This window comes from Bos mutus, chromosome 11 (genome assembly GCF_027580195.1).
Source record: "Bos mutus isolate GX-2022 chromosome 11, NWIPB_WYAK_1.1, whole genome shotgun sequence".
Lineage (NCBI taxonomy): Eukaryota > Metazoa > Chordata > Mammalia > Artiodactyla > Bovidae > Bos > Bos mutus.
In genome coordinates, this window is record NC_091627.1 from 14,149,514 (window position 1) to 14,173,032 (window position 23,519).

General features: G+C 57.4%; 1 protein-coding gene across 13 annotated transcripts in view; it reads right to left on the reverse strand.

Moving 5' to 3' along the window:
• Positions 1 to 1,859: 1,859 nt before the first annotated feature.
• DAB2IP (DAB2 interacting protein) overlaps positions 1,860 to 23,519 on the reverse strand; it is a 212,214-nt gene continuing 190,554 nt past the window's right edge. For 11 of the 13 annotated variants that reach the window (XM_070379061.1, XM_070379058.1, XM_070379062.1 and 8 more), the window contains 8 exons: positions 20,954 to 21,190; positions 19,224 to 19,425; positions 16,587 to 16,765; positions 13,651 to 14,554; positions 12,844 to 12,996; positions 10,586 to 10,779; positions 5,742 to 5,829; positions 1,860 to 4,893 (listed from right to left, as the gene is read on the reverse strand). In XM_070379061.1, coding sequence (XP_070235162.1) covers positions 4,726 to 4,893; positions 5,742 to 5,829; positions 10,586 to 10,779; positions 12,844 to 12,996; positions 13,651 to 14,554; positions 16,587 to 16,765; positions 19,224 to 19,425; positions 20,954 to 21,190 — 2,125 coding nt within the window. In that variant the 3' untranslated portion in view covers positions 1,860 to 4,725. The remainder of the gene's footprint in view (positions 4,894 to 5,741; positions 5,830 to 10,585; positions 10,780 to 12,843; positions 12,997 to 13,650; positions 14,555 to 16,586; positions 16,766 to 19,223; positions 19,426 to 20,953; positions 21,191 to 23,519) is intronic. The other 2 variants (XM_070379057.1, XM_070379056.1) reach the window with 2 other exon arrangements.

Consider the following 23,519-nt stretch of genomic DNA (forward strand, 5'->3'; position numbering starts at 1 on the left):
CCAGTACTCTTGACTGGGAAATCCCACGGATAGAGGATCCTGGGGAGCTACAGTTCATGGGGTTGCAGAGTCAGACATGACTTAGTGACTAAGCAATGACGCTTGCTTGGCCCCACATCACGCTGGGGCCCCACAGGGCTAATCAGTTCATTTCTGGTTCATCTCTCTCTCTGCTAATGTAGTCAACAATCTTTCATCAACTTTCAGCAGCCAAAGCCTTTCAAATTCTCTTAAATTCTGCTATCTCCTTCCACATTAATTCTGACCTTGTGAGTGAGAATCTTTTCGGTCCTTTCCTGTCAATAGAGTGGTGCTTGCAAAGGAAAAGAGATGAATGCATGTCATCAATATACCTTGTTTAGGAGACTATTTCTCTTAAAAACCTAATCTTACTGATTCAATAGATTTTAAACTTTCTGATAGAAAAACCAAGTAAACATCTTTTTAGTGATCTCTAGTTTTATTGCTTCAAGGTACAAAATGTGGCCCAAACTGTTTCTTTGGCCGACTTTCTAAGGTTTTCCTATCTTGATGTATGCAGTCAGTTTTGGGTAATGTTCCAAGTATACTGGAAAGAAGGTGTGTTCTCTCTAGGGTAAGAGCTTGATGTATTCCTGCTTATTAAACTTTATTAATTATTAAAATCCTCTGAATTCTTAATGTTTCCTTGATCTGTCATAAACTAATACTGGTGGTGTGTTAGTCTCAAATGCAATTGTGTTTTTGTTGATTTTTTTCCTCTTGCATTTCTGGCAGATTTTGCTTTCTATCCGATGCTCCTTAATCTACATGTGGAAGTTCGTGGCTCCTGTAGCTTCATTGTAAGTGCCTCTGTCAACAAGAAAATTTTTTCTGTTGCATCTATTGCTATTTCCTTGAGTTTTGTATTTACAGAGCATCACCCCAGCAGAGGGACCAGGGTCAGTGGTGCAGAAGCACTGAGGCGGCCCATGGTTTGGCTATGAGGTGGTAGAAGTGTGACAGGTAAGCCAGGTGACGGAGGGCTGGGGAAAGGGCAGGAGGTGGAGATGGCTGGTCCCCGCAGGCAGTACACTTTAAAAAACGTTGTCTGAGGGAAGAAAACCTTCCTGGAGCAGGTGATGAGCAGGTGGAGAGCTGGTGTTCTAAATGCTGTGAGCAGCAGCAGCAGGGGCCGAAGAGTGAGGACGGATGAAAGCAGGTGGCCGGGGCTGCCTCTCTCATCGCCACTGCAGGGATGGAACGGTGAGGGCAGGGCTGCCCAGCTGGCGGTGACCAGGGCAGAGGGTCACTGTGGCGCCCCCCACCCCCGCCCCTTGGGGTAGGAGGGTGGCTCTCAGAGCAGCAAGAGCATCTGGCTGGGAGGTCTGAGAAGAGGCACCACGGTGGAGAACAGGGCAGATGGGAGCCCAGGGGCCTGGTCTGAAAGGGGAGTGCTTCTTCTGCAGTCCTCACCTTGTGCAGGTACAGCCGAGGGGCTTGGGCACTGGCTTGTTCCCAGCAAAGGCCCTGGGTTCAGCCTTGCGGGCAGGAAGGAGGTCACGCATTGGGGCATCTCAGGTATCAGGGGTTTTTTTATGTTTAGTTCAGTCACAACCTGCTGGTGACCCTGGACCAACCTCCCTCCCTCCTGGAGCCGGATTTCAGGGGCTGGGGCAGCAGAGTCTGGCAGAAGCTGGTGTCCACTACAGGCGAGCCCAGGGGGTCACGCTCTGGGGGACTAGAGGGAGGAAGAGATCCCATCCTCCTTCCCTGCCCTCAACTGCCACTGGGGTGAACCAAGTGCTGGGGGCCCCTGGTACAGAACAGTGTCAGTCTATGACTTGGGGGTCACCTCTGGAAAAGCTCGAGACACAGCTGCATGGAGAGGCGAGTCAGGCTTAAAATAGCTAAATAAATCTTTAATATTTCTAATTGCAAATGTACAGAAATTGCACAGCCACACAGTCTTAGACACCAACAACTTTCTCTGTACATTATTACATAGTTAGAGTCACAGCTGGAGGGAGGCACTCTGGCCAGACTCCAACGTTTGCATTTTTTTCCTTTTCACATACTTACAAAAGGCGGGGCGGGAGGTGGAGTGGGGCTAGGGGAGCTGGGGGAGTGTGTAGAAAAAGAGGGGCTGTTTCCCTGGGGTCTGCCTTACGCAGACGGATGGGTGGGAGGGGGTGAGAGGTGTACACCGGGGCAGATGCTCTGCAGGGTGGGGGTCACCTGGAGCTCTGCCCTGGGTTCCCCACCCCCATTCTGGGCGGTTGGAAAGAGTCTTCACTCATAGGAAGTTTGGCAGTTTCCTTCACCCTAAACATAAAAGTTAGGCAGAAAGTCAGGCCTCTCTGTTGGCAGGAGAGGGCTGGGGGAGAGCCTTCTCTGGTGGCCGGGGGTGCGGGGCACTGGCCTTGGGACCCCTGCCCCCCGACCCCTCCCTTGGGGATGCGGGTTCCGGGTGACCCAGGAGGGGGCGCGCGTTCCCCAGCCACCCAGACAGCACGCTGCAAAACCCCAACCCCCAGATCCCCGACCTCCGACCTCTGCCTCCTGCCCAATACTGTTCTCTAGATTAAAAATAAAATAAAAAACTGTCGGAGAGCAGCGGTCCCGGGCAGCCCTCGGCAGCACCAGGACGGAAGGACTATGTACAACCATTGGGTGAAATAGTTACATTACAGTCAAACACCAAGAACATTTACAAAAATTGTCAGACTTGCAGATCAGATAAAAATCTGTAGAGAGTCTGTACACTTTTACAGTTTTTGCACTAAGTAGATAAGGCTCTCGGCCCGAGAGCTCGCAACCCAGGCCAAGGGCCGCCAGCACCGGCCTCCGGAGTCAGGCTGTGCAGGCCCTGGGACCCTCCCCCTGTATTGCTAAGAGGCGCTCAGTTCAGTCCGAGGTCGCTCAACGAGGCATCGGCGGGAGAGGGGTGGGGGGTGGGTGGGGAGGATTCGCCAGGCAGAAGAGGGGTGCGTCAGAACCAGAGGCGGACGTCCCTGGGGCCAGGCCCTGCCTACGCAGCCAGAAGAGTGGGGCAGGGCCTCCACCCGCCGCGGCCTGCCTTCCTGAGGTCTGTGACCTTTCGGGGGGTCCTGGCCTCTCCCCACCAGCAGGTCTCTGGGCTAACTGAACTGCAGGTTCCACCCCAGGACGGGGTGCAGAGCGGTCTTGAGTCACCCACCCCCTGTTGCTCCCCAACTCTGGGTCCTGGTGGAGCGGCTCCCGCCTCAGAGGCAGGAAGGGGTGTCTCCCCAGCTTTCCCACGGCTGAAGGCAGTCGGGGTGGCTCCTGGCTGCGGGATGGACGCCCCAGCTCTGGCCCCCAGATTCCCCAGGGTCAGGGTGGGAACAAGGACGAGAGAGACCCAAGTTCCTGCCCACTTACGTCCCGCAAGGCTGGGTACGGGGGGCAGTGGGGAGGGCCCACAAGCTACAGAACAGCCTGGGGCTGAGGGAAACCGGCCCCAGCCGTGGGTGGGCCCCTCCCCTGTCTGCAGCGCCTGGGTCCTCGGTGGGCCCGGGAGGGTGAGGCAGAGGCCGGCCGCACGCACGGGGGTGGGTGCAGGCTGCCGCGGTCTTGGAGAGGGAGCAAGTCTAACATCCTCCAGGGCCGCTATTTCCCATGCAGTGTGCACGCTCAATTTAAAAGGCCCCTGTGTTCCAGCAAGCGAGCAAGCGGGCTTTTGTTTCTAATGCATACTGTGAAAGGAAAAAAAATCACAGTTATCCACCTTCTCAGGGCCTGTGGGCACTAGAATTCTTTTTCTAACCATCCACCAGGAAAGCTCAGCCTGTCTCTTGGGAGGGTGGGGGGGCTGGGGTGGGGCGCACCTGCTGGCCACTCCCTGTGGGGCCACCGTGCCGGCACTCGAGCTCTGGGAGACAGGCAGCCACCGCTACTGTGCCACCTGGGCCAGCTCTGCCCAGATCTTTGGCTTCGGGGCGGGGGGGGGGTGGGCAGCACATCAGCCTGGGCCCCTGCGGCAAGTGAGGGAGGCTCTGATCTTCCCACGGGTACGAGGGCCCAGAAGAAAGAGCTGAGATCCTCACTGGGTCTATAGACTATCTGACAGAGTTAGGGCAGGAAGGGGCGGGCCGAGGGGCTGGGGACAGGTGTGGGGGTGACGCCTCGGCTCCGCACAGCCAGGAGGGGGCCCCGAGCATGCACTGGCAGGTGCTCAGGGTGGAGACAGGCCGGGGGGACACAGCGCTCTGGCAGCTCCAACCTCCCCACCCTCTGCCTGCCTGCTGACCACCCGGTTGGCTTCTGGAACTGAGTGACAGGTCCCACAGGGCAGCGCCTGGCTACCCAGGAGTCCTGGGTCCCTGGGAGGTGAGGGGAAGCCACGGCAGGAGACCCCTGGCTCTCTGACCCTCCAACTCTTCAGGCGGCTCCCCCTGTGCGGAGGAGGGGTGTGTCGGTGGGGGAGGAGGTACATGCACTCGGCCAAGTGAAGGAGGAAAGGGGACGTGCACCAAGTTCAACACCCAAAACAGAGACACTGCGGCAGGCCCCTGCCCGCGCCAGGCTGCACCCACTCCCCAGCCTGCACCCAACACGCTTCTCAGGGGAGCGGGCTGGTGTCTCCCGCTTGCGCTGTGTCAGTCTCTCGCGGCTCCCTCTGCAGCCGCCTCCTGGGCCGTGGGTGGAGTGGGGGAGGCGAGCCTCGGCCTCTGGGCCCCCGGCGCTGCTCCTCCCCAGGCCGAGACCCCGCCCTGGGCCACCAGAGTCCTCCCCTCCTCGGGCAGGTTAACAATTGCTGCTGTTTCGGAACTCGCCGTTCTCAGTAATCTGCAATTTGGTGGGGTTGGTGGGGGAGAGGCCGTTACGGGCTTGCATGCTGTACCTCTCTTTGAGCTGCGTCAGGGCGCTCATGAGGCGCGCGTTGGCCGCGTCCAGTGAAGCGATGCGCTTCTCCTGTGGAACAAAGAAGGCGTCAGCGGGGGTTAGGTTGGGGGGGGGCGCGGGGTCCGTGCCAGGAAAGGGGTCTCCCCAGAGCTGTGGCTGCCTACAAGAAGAGAGGGGAGGGAGGTGGCTGGGAGGACAAATACCGAGGATGCAGAGGTCCTGAAGCCGGGAGGAGGCAGCTTGCCCTCATGGGAGAGGGCCGCGCAGAGCCCGCCTTCCTCGTGTCTCTACCTCATCACCTGCTTCTCACCCCAACGAGCGGCCCTCGTGGTGTCATGTACCAGCTCCTTGAAGCCCTGAGAGCAGGCACCCTCACTCGTGTGCGTGTGCACGTGTGTGTGTACATGTGTGTGTGCAACACAGAGGTCACAGCTCCCATCAGCCTGTGCAGTTTCCTGACTGAGCAAGGACTGGCGCTGGAGAGGAAAAGGGCACAGACCTGGATGAAGGAGACCGGAAGCCAGTCTCTCAACTGTCCTCCCCCCTCAAAGCAGTTGGGAAGCCAAGGGTCTGAACAAGAGCTCCCTTGCTCCCTCTCCCCACCGGCTGTCACCCAGCCTTCCCCATTCCCCTCCCAATAGCTTCTACTCTGGTCAGAACACCTGGTGAAAGGTAATACCTAACTAAGCTGCCCAAGCAGGGGAGGAGCAGCCCTGCCCTTTTCAAAGCCTGTCCTAGTGAGCATGTGGTCCATTGAGACCCTCGACTCTGACTTCTTGGGGCAGAGATCCTGATCTCCTATCCTCCTTCGCTTCTGCAGTGGGGTATGACTGAGGATGTGAAGAAGCCAAAGCCACCCGCTCCTAATCCCAGGTCCTTTGACACCCGTGGCTGTCCGAAAGGCCAGCGCCCCACACCTGAGCGTCAATGATCTTCTGTTTGGAGTCTACAGCTGCCTGCATCTCCGCGTGGTCCTTCTTCAGCTCCTCCTCCACTGACATCAACCTGTGACCAGAGACAAGGACCATCAGGCCGGCATTTGAGGCTGCCAGTGAGGGGCTGAGTGTGGGGCCTCATGGGAACAAGTCATCACACCCTCACAGAGGGGGACACACTAGGAGAGCCCCTCCTTGGGCCACAGACTCACCTCCCACACTTGCCTGGGATGGAGGTGGCCTCCGCCACCCGACATGGGCTGAGCCTGTTCCTTCCTTACATTTCACCTGCCCCAGATTCTGCCCCCAAATCCCCAGAAGCCCCTGGCGTGGCCCCCTTCTGATGTTCCTCCAGGAGCCGAGGTGGTGGGGCGGGTATTAGATCCTCACGCACCCCAGGGCCAGAGAACTTTCTCCACCCACTCTGTATTCACTGAGGCTGCACCAGGTACTCGAGGTGGGAGGATAAAGCCTCAAGGCGCAGGGAGACAGCAGCTACCCTCTGCATGGGAAGCTGTGGAGCCGTGGGAACGGAGACCAGGAAGCGGCTAACTGTCCCGCAGGGTGGAGTGTGCTGCACATGCTGAATGGGACACCGAAGGGCAGGCAAGGGCTGTTGGGTGGATGACGAGCTGGGACGACATGAGGATCACGGTGTCCAAAAGTCCTGAACGAGGGCCAGCGTGGGCCTGCTGCCAGCTGCTCATGCCGTGACCATTCCCGGTCTCACCCTGCTTGTCTCTCACACACCTGTCAGTCACTGCTGATCACTCCCAGCTTCCCACTACACTCTCTGGGTCTGCATCCTAGCTCCCTGGCCACTGCTCTGGAGACGCCTTGTCCTGTCTGCCCCGAGGACCTCAGGCTCCCCAGGGCTCTGCCTCAGCCCGTCATTCTTGTTGCTCTTCTCAGATGAGTTCACTTACTGCTTTATTTGGGCTTCCCAGCTGGCTCAGGGGTAAAGAATCAGCCTGCAATGCAGGAGGTGCAGGTTGGATCCCTGCGTTGGGAAGACCCCCTGGAGGAGGACATGGCAACCCACTCCAGTATTCTTGCTGGGAAAATCCCATGGACAAAGGGACCTGGTAGGCTACAGTCCATGGGGTTGCAGAACAGTCAGACGCGACTGAGCACGCACAGCTTTACTTCTGTCTCTACCCTCGGGACTTCCTGCAGCACAGCATCTAACCCCCCGGCAAGCACTTAGTCCATCTCATAGCAGACACACAGGACCGTCGTGAAAAGCCAGTGGGATCGGGGTTGAGGAGGAAGGGGCGTGGGATCCTGCCAAGGTCGGGGGTGGGCATTCCTTTGTCACAGGAATGTAAGACACTGAGCAAAGCCTGGATGAAGAAGAGGAGGTGGAAGCAACGGAGGAAGTGGGAGAAACTTCTGTTCCCGGCTCTGGTGGAATAACAGGCACTGGGTTTAACCTCCTGCCACAGAAACACCAAACTAGAAAATGAAACAAAATATATGAAACAAAGGTTTCCAGACACTGAAACACAGGCAGCGTGGTATAGCACGGGACTCCCAAGAGATGGGAACACGTGAGGGGAGCCCCGCCCGCTGCTGAGAGTGTCCAGGCAAGCAAAGGACGGAAGTGATCACAGACAGGCTACCTGGGAGGATGGGGGGCTGGGGTGGGGGAGGATGAGATGGTGGTGGTGGAGGATGGGAGGGTGGGGGTGGGCGTGGAGAGGCGAAAATGCAGAGAAGACTCTATCTTCTGAGGGGCCCCCCTTGGGGCTTTGGCTGGAAACTGGTCTGCATGCTTGTGAGAAAACAGGCCAGAGCCACTGGAAAGGAATACACAAAACTACCCCTAAAATAGTTTACGATTCTTCTAGGCAGTAAAAACACTCCTGTGTTAGTAAACACAGGAGGCATCAAGTAGAATCCCCAGAAGGAAACTGCCTCAACAGCAGAGCCAGATTAGCTCTGGACTAAAGACTAACCAAGACCCACCCCAACAGAGCTTACAAATAAAGAAACCTCGAAAGAATCAAACAAGACTCTTTCAACTTCATTGTGTCCCAGAACAAAGCCCCCAGGTACTTAAAGGAACACAAGACACCCAGCAGCTACGTAAAAAAATCACAATGTCTGGCATCTAACCAAAAATCACCAAGCATGCAGAGAAGTAGGAAAACATAACCCTTAACCAGGAAGAACATCAATCAAGACAGACCTGGAAATGTCAGACAACAGGATTAGTAGATAAGGCCATTAAAACAACCACTGTGAATGTATTCTACGTGCTCAAGCGAACAGAGGAAAAGCATGAGCAGGATGAGAAGACAAACGGATGGGATTTAAACCAAACTGAAAGTTCAGAGGCAAAAAGTACATCTGAAGTGAAAAAAATACTGGATAGGAGTAACAGATTAGACACGGAACAATGAATGAACTTGACGGCACACTGTAACAATCTAAGATAAAACCACGAAAAAAAATTTAAAAATAAAACAGCACCAGCAGGACGTGGGACAATATAAAGAAGACTAATACACGTCCAATGAGAATTCCAGAGAACGGCTGGGGCGGCAGAACTCTACACCCACAGACCCAAGAGCTTAACAAACTCCAGAAACGTGAAGAAAACATGGCAAGGCACTTCACAATCAAATTGCTGGAAATCGACGATAAAGAAAAAAATCTGCAAATCAGCCAGAGGAAAAGTGATATCAATACATTAAGGACAGAGGAACAAAAATACTATCATAGTCCCTACTATTATAGCCCATGTAAAGGCAAAATCTTGTCCACTGCTAGTTTTGGTAAACAGCCACACCATGCACATTCTTCTACAACAGCAGAGGTACCCAGCTGTGACAGACATCCTATGGCCTGCAAAGCCAAATATCTATTATCCACCCCGTACAAAAAGTTTCCAACCTCTGCCCCTCATGCAACAAGATAAAGTTAATATGCCAATAAAGGAGGTAAGATGGAGTCATAAAAAGAACTCAGTCTAGAAGAGGGCAGGAAAAGGAACAGATGGTGCAAAGAGAAAACAAGTAGCAAGATAATAGGTTTAAACATAATTATACTGATAATTACATTAAATGTAAAAAGTCTAAACATTCCAACTCAAAGGCAGAAACTATCAGATTAGATAAAAAGCAGGAACAATAAGGTGTCTGTGATAGAAACTCACTTTATGTAGTGAGTGAGGGACATAGCTTTGTTGAAAGTGTAAGGATGAAAAAGGATATAACAAGCTAATGTCAATAAAAAAAAAGTTAAGGGTAGCTGTATTAATATCAAAGTGGACTTCACAGAAAGGAATATTATAAGGGATAATTATGAGGATGTTATGAGGAATGTTATGAAGTGACCTTGTAACGATAAAGGGTCAGTTCATCAACAGCACATAATAAGCCTAAATCTGTATGCACCTAAAAGTTTCAGTGACTATAAAGTAAAAACCAACAGAAACGAAAGAAGAAATAAATCCGTAATTATGATTAGAAACTTCATTATCCTTTCCTAAATAACTGGCAGAGCAGTAAATGAGTACACAGAAAAACCACTAAAGATACAGAAGACCTGAACAACACCATCAACCAAATTGACCTGGCTGACCTTTATAGCAAGGAGGAAACACACCAGGACTGGGTCGTAGAAATAAACGTTAAGTCAGCCACCGAATTCAGGAAAAGATGCATCGCTCAGAGAACAGGGTGAGAAGGAAGTGGTTAGGTTGAAAAGTGTTTTCCTGTTTGGAATCACACACAGGAGGTGAGCCAAGAGCAGAGATGGCAGTTAAGTGAACAGTGGGCTCCTTGTCGCCCCGGTTACAGGCCCTCTGCTCACGCTAACCGTTTTAGAAAGAGGAAACCCACAGGTGAAGCAAGTAAACAATAATCAGGAGCAGAGAAGCAGGTAGTGTAAATAGGAGGGGTTAAGGAAGGATTTGTTTGTAGTGGACAAAGCACGAGGCCAGGTGGGGAAACATCATATTTACTGCACACCTGCTAAATCTACGCTCAGGACAGATCCCTGTACCACGGAAACTAACTCGTAAATGCACACTGTCTCCTCGCACCTGGTATTACTGCCATGAAGAGGGAGGCTACACCTCGACGACGCTCCCTGCTTACCGACAGGGGCAGAGCGGGAGAGAGGCAAATCAACACGGAAACAAAGACAAGCCGTCAATGAAGATGAGAGTCAGCACTCAAGTCACTGGTCCACCTGGAAATCTTCCTGCGTAGCCCACAGGCACCTTAAAACTCAACATACCCAACACTGGCCTCACCTCTCCCCCTCCCTACCCAAACCGCTCTTCTTCCAAAGGTCCTCATCTCAGTAGCTGGCACCATGACACACCTGGATGCTCCTGGTAAGAATGAGGGTTATTTTGTCTGCTTCCCTCCTCTCACTCCCACCCTCACCAGCTGCATGTAACTGACATGTGTTCCTACTTCTCCTGACCTGGACTGGATGGGTCCTCATTGTCTTTCCTGGTACCCTCTCCATCCAGCTTCTAAACTCTAAGAAAACGTGACTCCCATGGGGCCCCAAGGCCCTCTGCATGCTGCCTCGGCTGACCTCGCTTCTGCCAGGCCACCTTTACACTCTACCATCAACCCACGCTGTACCACGGGGGACGCCCTGCACTCCAAGCTCCCGCCCTCCTCCGGGCTGGTGCCACGCAATTCCCGCCACCTCAGACTCTTCTCCGCACTCAGCTCATCAAGGCAGCTGAGCAGCCCGTCCCGGGGATCTGGGGCCTCCTGGAGGGCAGCGGGCAGGTCTGCCACTCTGCGCGTGTGGGGCCAGGGCTGGGCCTGGAGCAGGGACCAGACGGCCGTGCTCACCTGCTGATGATGCCCTTCATCTGGATGTCCTTGTCCTCTTGCTGCCGTCGTAGCCGCTCCTCGCCCTCCTCTAGCCGTGCCTGGTACTCCAGCACTAGCTTCTGGGTTGTCTCCTCCTGGCACTTGAACAGGGTCTCATACTCCTCCAGCTTCTTGGTGGAGATTCGCAACTTGTCCTGCAGCACTGCCAGGTCCTGCCAGGAGGGCAGCGTGCCACGGGCACAGCACCCAGGACAGAAAGCACAGGCTCATGAGCCCAGTGGGAGGAAGCCTGGCTCGGAATGCCCCAGGGGTCATCACTAGCCCAGCCCAGTTCACACAGCGGGGAGACGCCCAGGGACCCCAGCTAGAGCTGGGGTACGGGGTGAGACTCAACGCCTGGCCCCCGTCCAGGGCTCTCCCACCCCCAAGCCTGACCTACACCTATGAGCGGGATGAAGACTCAAGCCCAGATCTCGCAAGTAAGGGTCTTCAGCTTCTCCTAATAAACAAAGGTAAACCTCTCCTTACAAAGGTAAACAAAGGAAATCAGAGCACTTTGAGAGGTGGGGGCTCAACAGGAGGGGAAACTTGGGTCCAGAAGGGAAGTGAACCAAGCACATGGGGAGCAGAGTGACTACTGGGGTGAGATACTAGCCTCCCAGCCTCCATTAGACCCTAAAGTCATGGCGAGTCGCATGGCAAGTGCAGGGAGAGATTAAAGGCAAAGTGGTCCAGGGCTCTCTGGGTCTGACTCAGCCTGGCACTCCCCGCCTTTGGGGAAGAGAAGGGATGTGTACATTAGCAAGAGAAGCAGTGAGCTAGGAGGCCTTTTAGCTGAAGAGAGGAGGAGGCGGGGTCAAGACCAGAATCAAAGGGTTGGAGGTGGGAGGTGGGGGCCCAGAGAATCCAGAGAGTGGGGAAGCAGGAAGGGCCTCTCCTTGGGTCTCCCTCCTCAATAAAGGGTGGCCCAAAGATCAGGAGATGGCAAGGCTATGTCCTGAACAAAACTGGCCCCAGAGGAGAGCCCAGCTCCAGGAGAAAAGGCCCATCACGGGTCTTCTGCTCAGAGTGGTGTCAGAAGGGCCCTCCCCGGCACAGGCAGGACCAGAGTCCAAGGAGTACAAGGTAAGTCCAGGATCTGCCTGCCAGGGTTAACAGCAAAGGAAGTCTGAGAAACAGCAGCTCCCTAGGCCAAGGAACAAGGGAAGAGAACACACCAGCTGCAGCCTGAGCCCTGAAATCCTTCGAGCCATCCCCGTAACTCACACATGGAAACGGAGTCTCAGAAAGGCGCAGAGCCTGGAGTGAGGCGAGCCCTCCTTGCTCCCCAGCCAAACTCTGGCTCTGGGAGCACTGTGCCCCATGTGCCCTGGTCCCCTTCACGTAATAATGGTGGAAGCAGGTGGATGTGGTGGACTGAGGAGGGGGATGGCGGAGGCGGCGGAATGCAGCATGGACATGAACCCCTGGCCCCAGGCCGGTGGGAGGGAAAGCAAACACCCTGACTCATGTGCCCTCACCCGAGAGGCTGTGACAGGCTTTCCCAGGGCCAAGAGGACTGCGGGCACCCAAGGCGTGTGGGCAAGTGGCTGCTGTTCTGCGGGGCCTTGTGACAGTATGAGCTTTGGCCTCCAGGAAATGAGGGATCCGGGGAAGTTGCCACATTAACTAGAAGAATTTTGGAGAACGGAAGCACCCCACTGCCCACTAAATGCTAGATGTAATCTAGGGCTGGGGTTTGGAGGTTTTAGGACTGAGATTTTCCTCCTGGAAGAAAGAAAACACCTCCACGGCCATGGGACACCACCGCCCCCTGGCTTTCTGTCCCAGACCCTGGTGGAGAGGAGGGCGCAGAGCCAGGCCACAGGCAGGGGCCATCCCAGAGCTGGCAGCGCCCCCTCCTCGCTATCTCCCTGCCTCTTGGTGCACGAGGTCTCCATGCGTGTCTCGGGCAACCCTGAGCCCCACGTCCTGGATTCTCCTCAAGCCCCAGAAGCTTGGCTGCTCAGTCACCGAGGGAATGTGCCTCCTGAATCTGATTCAACACAGTTCCTGGGCAAGTCTCACATGCAGCCCATAGAGGAAACCTCAGGCTTATGCTAAATCCTCCAAATTCCCGACTGCCGTCCTGACGTGGGACCAGGGGTTGGGAGAGGACTGGACATGTGCAGGAATGAGAAGCACCCAGAATTCACAGCTTGAGGGGAGACAGTGTCCTGCTGGCTGCCTCGGGGAGGCAGCCCGCCCTGCCCAAGTGGCCAGGGTCTGGTTTTTACCTTTTCCGCTTGGCTGAGTTCCTCCTTACTCCTTAGCCTATCCCTGTGCGGGGGGTCTGGGCCCAGGCCCTCGTCTTCTAACAACTGCGCATTCATGGTCAAGAGCCAGGCAGCCGTGCGGTCCAGGGCATTGGGGCTCACGGGTGAAGGGCCCTGCGATGAAACACAGCTGTGAGGGACTGGGGCGGGAGGGCAGGGGTGGGGAGGGGGTGGTCCCGGGTGCGGCACAGGGATGGATGGGCATCTCTGATACAACCCCCGGCCCCGGGGAGTTTCGCCTCCTGACGCAGCCTGAGGCTGTCATGAGCCCGGGGCGGAGGGGAGCCTAGCTGAACATGGCTTTTCTGCCACCTGGGGGAGAGCCAGTGGGCTTGGGCTGGCAGGTGGGTGTCTAACCCAAAGAACCCATAACTCTGCGCAGAGCCCTGAAGACCAGCTCAGAGCAGGAGGGGGACCAGGGGCCAGGTGGACTCCTACCCTGGGTTGGGCTTTAACAGGCTTTGGAACTGGAGATGGGCAGACAGATCCCTCCCTCTTTCTCCCTGACTCCAGCTGTCTCTGGGGAAACTGGCAGAGGGACCCCAAGCCACAGTGAAGCTGGTTCACAGGATTTAGGCAGGGGCCACTGTGGGGGTGTCACGGCAAGTAGCTGGTGGGAGGGGGCCGAGTGTGGCATTCAGCATGGGATGGCAGCTGGGTGCGGGTGGAGATGACGTGGCCGGGAGGAGCAGCACGACATGGGGGGTCAGCCCGCCCCCACCCTGGGGCGGCGGGGTGATGGCCTGCTCTCTGCCCAGCAGCACTGACCTGCTTGTGCACGGCGCGAGGCTTCAGCTCGGGGCTGTCGCCCTTGGAGGATGAGGACTGTTGCCGCAGCCGGGCTCCGGGCCCAGCCCAGTCGGGCGAGGCCGAGGCCAGCGTCCCGCTCGACGGCCGTGGGTACTGCAGGGTGCTCAGCAGGGTGGGTGGCGTCCGGCCGCGGGGCGCAGGGGGCGGCGGCGGGGGTGGCGGCGGCGGCTGGTCGATCCTCCGCTGGGGGCCGGCACTGTTCTGCCGTGGCACTGTAGGCTGCCCACCCTTCTCGGTCAGCGACACCTGCCGCCGTGCCAGCTCCCCGGGGCGCCGGCCCAGGTCTTCGGGGGCGGTGGCGGCAGTGCTGCTGCTGAAGCTGCCCAGCTTGGCGGCAGCTGCCAGCTCTTCACTGTTGCTGTGGGAGCTCAGGGAGCTGTGGCCCTCAGAGCCCGAGTCGCCGAGGCCGCGGGGAGACAGCGGCAGGCCAGCCGCCATCTGGTACACGGGATTCTGGAAGGACAGCGGTGCCAGGAGCTGGGGCCGGCCTGGCGCGCCCTCTGACGTGACCGGCGTGGTGGGCGTCTGGCCTGCCCGCCGCACTGTGGCCAGCCCCGCCAGGCTCACGGGGGCCGCCCGGGCCGGCCACCCGGCCACCAGCTGAGTGGCAGGCGCTTGGCCATCGGCGGTGAGGGCGTCGGGGCCTGCTGGGGAGCCCGCCTCCCCATCCAGCACGCGGGCGTCTTGGAGGTCCACCATGGACAGACTCTTGCCGCCGTTGGCCATCTGAAGGTCGGGCTCGTTGGCTTCCGAGTAACTCGAGCTGCGGGCAGGTGAGGGCTGGACCCCGGAGGACCTTGTGACAAAAAACAAGTCCTTGTTTTCGGGGGTTGGAGACGGTAACCGGGTGAAATCTATCAGACTGCAGGGAGACAAGCACACACAGGGAAAGAAGGGGGAAGAGAAGAACTGTGAATGCGGCCCAGGCGGGTCCCGACCAACTGAGAGCCCCGCCAACCTGCTGCCCGTGGCCTGAGCCGGGGAGGGGGAAGGGGGGAGGAGGGAAGGCAGGGGAGGCAGGGAGGGGAGAAGAGAGGAGGGGAGGGGGCTGCAAGAAGGGGAGAGTCCCGGGGCGCAGCTGCGAAACCAAACCACAGCCACCGAGTCTGGCAGAAGCCACCACCAAGGCGTGGGGCGGATGGCTGCTCCTACACGGAACCGCTGCACTAGGGGCCCGAGCTCCCAGCACGAGGCCAGGCTGCCTAGCAGCGGCCCCTTCCCTGCTCAGCACGGCATCTTGGGACAGTAGGTTCTGGGGCCTGGGGTGTTCTGGAAAGTCCCCCTGAGCTAAATCCAAACCCACAGTGCAGTGGCTCTCTGCTACCCGAGGGTCCTGCACCAGGAATGATGACTTCAAAGCCACGGGGGGCTCCCTCTGCCTCTTCCCTCCCGTCCCTAGTCAGGCTGCTCACCAAAGTGGGGGGCCTGTGCTGAGAGAAGCCTCCACCTGCAGCCTCCTACTGCCACCCTTTGTCTGACTGGCAGGCGGGGGCTGGGGCTTCCGGCAAAAAAAAAAGGTATCAGAGGAGGATCCTCATGGCGTGACTCAGGCAGGGAGGGCCTGTGCCTGCAGCCGTAGGCCACGTCCCTGACCCTCCACCCCAGGCCCCTAGCCTCTCCCTGGCCCCTTCCAGGAAAAGCCTGCTCCTTGGAAGGAGGCACAAAACCAGGGGGGCTTTGGAGGGAAGGATCAGGGGGAGCTGAACAGGCTGAGTGGGCTGGAGGCAGCAGGAACCTGGGGCTTCGATGTGGGCTTAGAAAGGAGGTGGCTTAGCCTGGGATGGAGAGGAAGTCCATCCCAGGGGTGATGGGACAGGACAGGGCAGGTTGTGGCCACTCGAGGCCACGGCACTTGGGGGCTGAGAAGAAGTGGACGGGGGAAGTAGCTGGAGTCGGGAGAAACCCAGACCAGCCTTGGGCCTGGGTCACCCTTCACACGCCCAGGTCAGCTCTCCTGACCTCTCGACCGAGGCGTGTCCCCACTTGAACTCTTGCTTTGCCTCACTTGGCAGGTTGTAGGGACGGCCCCTCAAGACGTAGAGGGACCCGGGGGGAAGGGGCATCAAGGTCTCTGCATCTCCGGCCTCCTCCTGGGCCTCCAGTCCCTCACACCACATCCCCAGGTCCTTGATCTCAATGCCCTCGCCTGCTAAAAGCCTGCCGTCCCCACCATCTCAGACCCAGACAGCGCCCAGCTCTGCTGCTCCAGCCGCAGCCTCGTGAGCCGGTCCAAGACGGTCCTGCTGGACGAGGGGAGTGTTTGACCCCAAGTACAGGTAGCTTGCTGTAAATGCTAAGGTCCTTGTCCTGACGTCAACACTCGAGAACATTCTGCCTCCCCCTCCACTGTGTATTGACGGGGCACTCATCCCAGCACTGGGCGTGCAGAGTGGGAGCTGGGCCTCAGCATCCCTCTAGTTTCCTGGGGCTCCCAGCCTCTACGCCTCGTGGAGTCACCTGAACTCCTCCTGAAAACACACCCTGGAGCTCTACTTCCAGAGACTCTGGTTCAGGCCCAGGAAATACGAGCTCATACACACATAAAAAAGTGACTGTGACTAGTGCTGATTGGGACCAGTAACTGTTCCTCGACAAAAGATACTGTCTTTCTCCAGGCCTTTGTGCTAGTCCCTCTACCTAAAATGCCTTTTCCACCAATGGAAATGCTACTTTTCTTAAGCTCAAAACTATAGTGCTACCTCCTCCAGGAAGCCCTCCCTGATTTTTCCCAAATAGACTCTTACTCCTTAGGGCCCAAGGAACACCCTGAGTTTCATTCGACTTGTTTCATAAACACCAGTATAGGTTTCCTCCTCCCCAAAGGAGACTGCAGATGGGCTCTGCCCGGTCTGTACCTGCACCCCACCACACCCAGCACACCTGGCGGCTCTTACCCAGACAGGTCGTTCTCGATTACCATCTTCTGCAGCCCAGCCGAGACGCTGCTGCTGCCAGAGCCAGGTGTAGAGGCCAAGTCGTTGGTGCCTGCGAGCTGCCCACTGCCCGGGGTGCTCAGAGCTGTGTGGACGTCCCTCAGGATTCGAGGCAGAGGCCCCAGCTTGGATACGATGCTCTGCAAAGACACGGCAAAGGGGGCAGGTGTGAGCCAGGGGGCACCTGGGGAGGCCAAATGCACTGGAGCCACCGTGTTCAAAATCACTAAGCAGCCAGTCAGAGCTGCAGGCTCGCGCTCCCCTGCAATCAGATTCAGTGGGTCTGGGGAGGGGTAGGGAGCCCAGAAACGACAAATTACATTTTTATCAGCTCCCTGGATATCTGTAGGATGGGGGCAAGGCCCACAGGAAGACACACTAACCTAGTCCAAGCCTTTCACCCTGGTCTGTCCTGTCTCAGGGGCCCACAGAGGATCCTGGAGTTTGCCTCTGTCTCCCCAGTGGAGAGGCTTCTGGGGTGGCCCCCTCCCACGTCATCTACTGCACAGGGCGGGCTGAGGCCCGACCCACTTCAACACCCGAGTCCCCGGGGTGATGGCCCAGGCACAGAGCAGGCACTCCTGCTCACCTGTCAGACAAACAAGTGGCCAGTCAGGCAGAGGGTGGTGCCTGGGCTCCTCTGAAGCCCACTGTCCTGGTTTAGACCAATGGCGGTAAAGCTTCTAGGCCGAGCGGGTTGGGGGTTGGGGGGACTCTGCCTTCATCTGGATTATGTCCCGGCTTCCACCAACGGCTATGTGCAGAAAGCAAGCATGAAAACTCATGTGGTCCACAGAGGGGAGACATGAGCAGCAAACAGCTCGACTTTAAATCCTGCTGCAACACTGTCAGCTGTGACGGCTGCAAACCACCGTCCATACCTCCCGCCTGGTCATGCACGCATGGGGGATGGTGGCCCCCAGCACAGAGGCTCTGGAAGTGGTGGCAGAGTGACAGGTGTTGGCAGCTGTGGAGGAAGACAGGGCTCTGAGCCTCATTTCCGTTGCTCCCTCCTGGGTCTCTCAGAGCCAAAGGGCAATGGACATAAAGGAGCAAAAACGATTGCAATGGCCATTCATAGTGAAAAGCTGGGACTGATCTGAGTGTCCAGTGAACTGCATGGTGCAGTCACATGATTGGACAGTCTGTGCCATTAGAAAGGTCACAGTGGTGTGTGGCACGTATGGTTGGGGAAAGATGCCCATGAGAGAAGAGTGAGCAATGCATGCAGCAGTGCACGCTACGTTCTCACTTTAACAGAAAAGGGTAAGAACTGCCTGTGTGGGTACCTAACATGTGCACAGAAGTGCCTAGAAGGCCGCGCACCAGAGCGCCCTGAGTGCTCACCCCTAAGGATGGGACGGGAGCAGGAGGCCTTCCAGCTCTGGTTCAGCAGCAGCTACTTTTGTAATCAGTCCTGAATATTCATTGGAAGGACCGATGCATATTAAAAAGCAAAGACATTACTTTGCCAACAAAGGTCCATCTGGTCAAAGCTATGGTTTTTCCAGTTGTCATGTATGGGTGTGAGAGTTGGACCATAAAGAAAGCTGAGTGTTGAAGAGTTGATGCTTTTGAACTGTGGTGTTGGAGAAGACTCTTGAGAGTCCCTTGGACTGCAAGGGGATTCAACCAGTCAATCCTAAGGAGATCAGTCCTGAATATTCATTGGGAGGACTGATGCTGAAGCTAAAACTCTAATACTTTGGCCACCTGATGTGAAGAACTGACTCACTGAAAAGACCCTGATGCTGGGAAAGATTGAAGGCAGTAGGAGAAGGGGATGACAGAGGATGAGACGGTTGGATGGTATCACCGACTCAATGGATATGAGTTTGAGCAAGCTCTGGGAGTTGGTGAAAGACAGGGAAGCCTGGCGTGCTGCAGTCCATGGGGTCGCCAAGAGTCAGGCACAACTGATCGACTGAACTGAACTTTTGTAAGATGGGCTCTCAGAGCCCTGGGGGGCAGCAGAAGTTCTGGAAGTGGGTCCTGGCAGGCCTGGCAGTTGCTGCCCAGAACCTGCCCACTGTGCAGGCTGGGCCTGCTGTGGGCAGTGGAACCCAGGCCACAGGCCCTGTAGCAGTGTCAGAGGTGTTGAGGGAATGACTGTTTCAACAGATGGTCAAGGGCACTTCTGGAAAGTTTTGCAACTTGCTGCCTGACACATGGAGGTGCAGCATCTCCAGTCCATCTTTTTTGTATCAGTGGCCTTAAAATCCAGAGCAAGGACATTTTAGGAGACACAGCTAAATCTGATCATACTTCCCACGGGTAGGGAGCACAGCACGCCTTCACCCATGGATGCCATCCACTCAGAGGCATAGCTGAGGCCCCAGTACACCGAGTGGGCTACCCTGGCAGATGTCAGTGCGTGAACGTGGCACTCGCCACCAAGGATAACGGCCGAGATCCCTCCCCAGCACGTGCTGACAGGGCCTGCACTGGATCCCTGGGCTCTGGCGCCCTGGTGGGGCCGCTGATCTCTACCGCACAGGCAAAGCCTCGGGCCTCGTGGTTACTCCGGGAGGAGCAGCCTGCAGCTTCAGTGCCCTAGGGCCCAGCCACTGCCCCATCATGGCCCAAGTGGTCAGGCACCTGCTCCAGCTGGCTGACGGCCTCCCAGAGCAGCGAGTGCAGGCTGGAGAGCTCGCGGCCCAGGTCGATGTAGCCCTCGAAGCCAGCCGTGTTGGAGACGGTCTCGGGATTGGAGATCTCCAGCAGGAAGCGCTGCATGTTGGTCCACTCGTGCTCCAGGAACTGGTTCATGAACGACATGTACTCTTCCTTGCTGCCGAACCTGGAGCCAAGCAGATGGGGTGAGCGCTCTGGGCCCTACCCGGGAGCCCCCCTACTTCTCGGAGACACCCTCGCCCCCTGGGCTCCCATCCCTCCTCTGTGGCCGCCTTCCACGCCACTTACTCCCCAGCCAGCCAACCCCCACAGATTCAGGGCGCTCATGGCTAAGTCTGGAGACCCCCTTCTGGACTTTTCCTCCCAGGATCTGGAATGTTCCATGGCCCTCACTCCACATTCATGGCCAGTCTCAATCTCCTTCCTCTTTCCCTCCAAATGTCTGTGACCCTTGATGCACAACTGACTCTCAAGCCACACTTGGCCAGGTCTCTCTGCTAAGCCTTCCGCATGTTCCTCTTCAGGCACCTTCCTTTGTCCTCAGCTTGGCCAAGTCTGGGGTCACCTTCATCACCCCAAACCTACACCCTCCTCTGGAGCTCCCCATCCCAAGGAGACCGATCCAGAAGCCTGGACGTGTTCAACTGCTCCCTCTGCCTCCCCGTCAACCGGCAAGGCCTACTGGCCTCATCTGATGACCCCACAACTTGCAGCCATGGCCTCCTGTATCACCATCACTTCTGGTATCATCCCTGACCCAATCCTTCCACCGCTCTGCCTTTACCAGGACCATAACTCTGCTCTCTTCCTGGTCTCAGGGCTGCCAGTCTTGTTCCCTCCGTTCCTGGCCCCTCTGCTGCTGGGCTGAACTTGGCAGGACTTGGAACAGATGAGGGCCACCTTGCTCAAAGCCCTCTGGCAGCTCCTACTGCCCTGCCTGGCCTCCAAGTCCTTGCTGTCCTCTAGGGTGGTCTCCGACCTCTCTCTACCTAGCACGTGACAATTCAGGAACGGCAGAGAGTCTGGTCCCTCCCTGGCCTGCACCTCTGTGTCTTTTCGTCCTGAACTCAGCTGGGAAGCGCATCTCCTAGGAAGCCTCCCTCTCTCCTCTTCCAACAAGCGGATGGCCCTCCTAGGAGGCCACGCCCCTGTCCATCACCGCTCTCCCTGCTGAAGTGTTGGCTCTGGGAGGGTGGGGACCAGCGGTGATTCATGGCCCAGCCCTGCGAAGGCCTGGAGGGGCTCGACCCACACCTCGTGAGAGCCGCTTTCTGAGCCAGCCCATCTGTGTCCACCCACTCGCTCTAAGGTACAGCGAGAACACTGAAGTGCTTCACGAACAGACGTCCTTGGCAGCCTTAGACAAGGACAGTCTGGAGCCACCCGGGTGCCCAACCGCAGCAGACGGGTTCAGGAGACATGGGCCCTTCTCCCTTGAAGGCATATTAGTCACTCATTTCAAAAGGAAGCTCGTGAATGTTAAGTATGTGGGAGAATCCTTATGATAAAACGTTCATTCAAAGAAGCAGAAGGAAAAATAATACCCTGCCTTATCACCCTTGAAAACTAAGGAAACGCACCACAGGAGGGGAGCCTGCGGTGCAGAGGAGAGAGAGACGGAGGGAGGCGGGACCAAGAAGGCAGGGACGGGCTCCAACCTGCCGTGGTGGGGTTGGGGGGGACGTGGCACTCACTTGGCAAAGTTGGCCAGGTTCTGGGTGACTTTGGCGATGAGGGTGAGTGTGCGAGCGGTGCGGTCGTCGGGGTACTCCTGAAGCAGGTTGAAGAGCGAGGGGGACATAATGGCTGGGCAGAGGAAGCGCAGGAACAGGGAGGCACTGATGAGCCGCTCGCTGATGTCCGGCCGGCCACGGCTGCTGCACTCTTGCCGCCAAGAGGCAAACACCTCCTTGAGCTCCCGGGGGAAGACGCTGTGTGGGGACAGGTCATGGGGGGGAGTCGGGGAGTCAGTCGCCAGGCTGGGACCAGAGCAGGGAGCTGGTTCTGGGTCTGATGGAACCGAGTTCTGTCCCGCGCCCACCCTGATGGCTACATGACGGCCCAATGCCCAAGTTCTCTGAGCCCACTTCTCCACCATCCACCATCCGCTGGGCAGGGCCAGGCCACCACAGGGCAGGGATGCCCAGGCCGCGGTTGGTGGGTATCTCAGAGGGCCTGAGTGAGAGATGACATCAGCACTGGGGCCAGGTCCCACGGGGCTTCACCCCTGCCCCACCCGGCAGGCGTGGGGTCTTTTGCAGAGGGAGGGACACGTGGTAGAAACAGAGCACCGCTCCTCAGTTCTTGTCCCCGGCTTTTGAGAGGGACCCCCTCTGCTCCAATAACGTTACAGGATCTGAGGTTCTCAGCAGAGCTGGGTGATCAAGACGAGGGGCGGATCCTAACCACAGGCTAAGAACACAGGTCCTCGCTAACTCAGGTGTGGAGGGAAGCGGAGGCAGCGACCTCCCTAGGCCGACCTGGAGAGGGTGGGCAGGGCTCTCAGTACCTGTCTGGGGGCTGTCCCCGCTGAGCACCTCCACCCTGCCTCAGTGAGGCCCCACCAGGCCAGCCTTTCAGAGGCCTTCCTATCTTTTTCACTCTGGAAGATGGGTGTTCCCTGAACCCAGCCTACCCTTGGCTCTCCCACTAGCTCCAGGGTGCTCTGCCCCAGGGCCTGGCCCTCCCCAGGCTTCCGTTTCCTCACTCCCGCAAGGGGAACAAGGCCATCCCTGCCGAGTTCACACAGCCATCTATCCGAAGGTGGGGACCCCCAAGGTCTTAAGCTGCTTTGATCAGCTTGAAAAGCTTTTGCCCAACAAGCCCAACAGACTCAGGCAGTGAACATGGCTGAACAACAAGGACGTGGCTGGAGAGGAAGTGAGGGCAGGTGACCTTGAGCCCCGGCCCCTGAAGCGCCTGGCCCAGGACTGGGCAGGGGGCAGGCGCTGAGTGATAACATTTATCAGCGGCCTCGTTCAGAACTGAGAGGGGCCTGCACACACGCCAGAAAGAGGAAATGGAAAACCATTGTCCACGGATATGTTTCCCCGTGTCCCACACCCGGCCCGCCCTGGGTGAAAACACAGCCCAAGGGTGGGAAGTGTGTTCCAGACTTCAAACTCTCTGGTTGTCCCTCCTGGCCCGGTGCCAAGGGTCATTTTCAGCTCAGCCCAAAGGGCCAGGGAGGCCCAGTGAGCACCCTGTGTAACCCTGGGGCAGGGGGACTGGGGCCGCCAGCGTCGACCCCGCCGGCTCTGCCCTGACCCAAGGCTGTCGCTCTCCTCGCAGGCCCGCCTCTGCCTGTGCCTGTCCTTCGGGAGCAGCTAGGTCCTTCTGGTGCCCAGCCCTGGGGTGCTCAGGGCACTCTGATGGGAGCAGAGCTGTGAGCCAGGGTGGCTGCGGGGGTGAGCCTACCGTCTCTGGTGACATAATAAAGGAGGGCCAGAAAGGGGAGCCAGATACAGGCCCTCCAACAGGACAGGAAAGAACACGACCAAAGAGAGAAGCAAGCTACGGCCAGAGGCGGGACGGGGGAATGGGGCCAGGAGAGCCACTCGGGTGGGGAAGGGAACGTAGGTCCTGAGCTGGAGCAGTGACCGAGGAAAAAGCCTGGGCAGCTCCTCCAGTGTGAAAATAAAGCCACTCCTGGGGGCTGGTAGTATGGTCCCCTGGACAGTCACACAGCCGTCTCTGATGAGGCTGTACTAGCTCAGTGGCCACCATTCACATGTGCCGGGACGTTCATCTTGCACGGAATGGCCCGGGACTGACTGTGGCCCAATCCTGTGAGAGCAGCCTGCCCTGCACACTTCCACTCCTCTCTGGGGCCGCCAGGGGCCTGCAGAACTCGGTCCTAGTAAAGGCCAGTCCTCCTCCTCAGTTCTCTATGGTCCCAGCAGGAGGCCCACCCAGTGTCCAGGCCCCACACAGGTGCGTGATGGGGCCACTCCAAGCCTGTGACCTGAGCACCAGCTTCCATGGCCAGGTGAAGCCACCCACCCACCCCAGGGGTGCCTGAGCAGAGCCTTGTGCGTCTGGCTTCTTGTCCAGCCGTAGCACCTACAGTGGTGCCAGGCAGTACCCACTGTCCAGCATGTGTAAGGGACTGCTGGGTCTGAATCCTCAACAATGCACATCCTACCTACACATTCTGGAACACTCCAACGTCTGAGCCCAGAAAGGACCAGTCGGACTCAGCGGGGTCAGGAAAAAGGTGCACTCCAATCCCAGGGCGCCGACTCTGAAGCTGTGTTACCC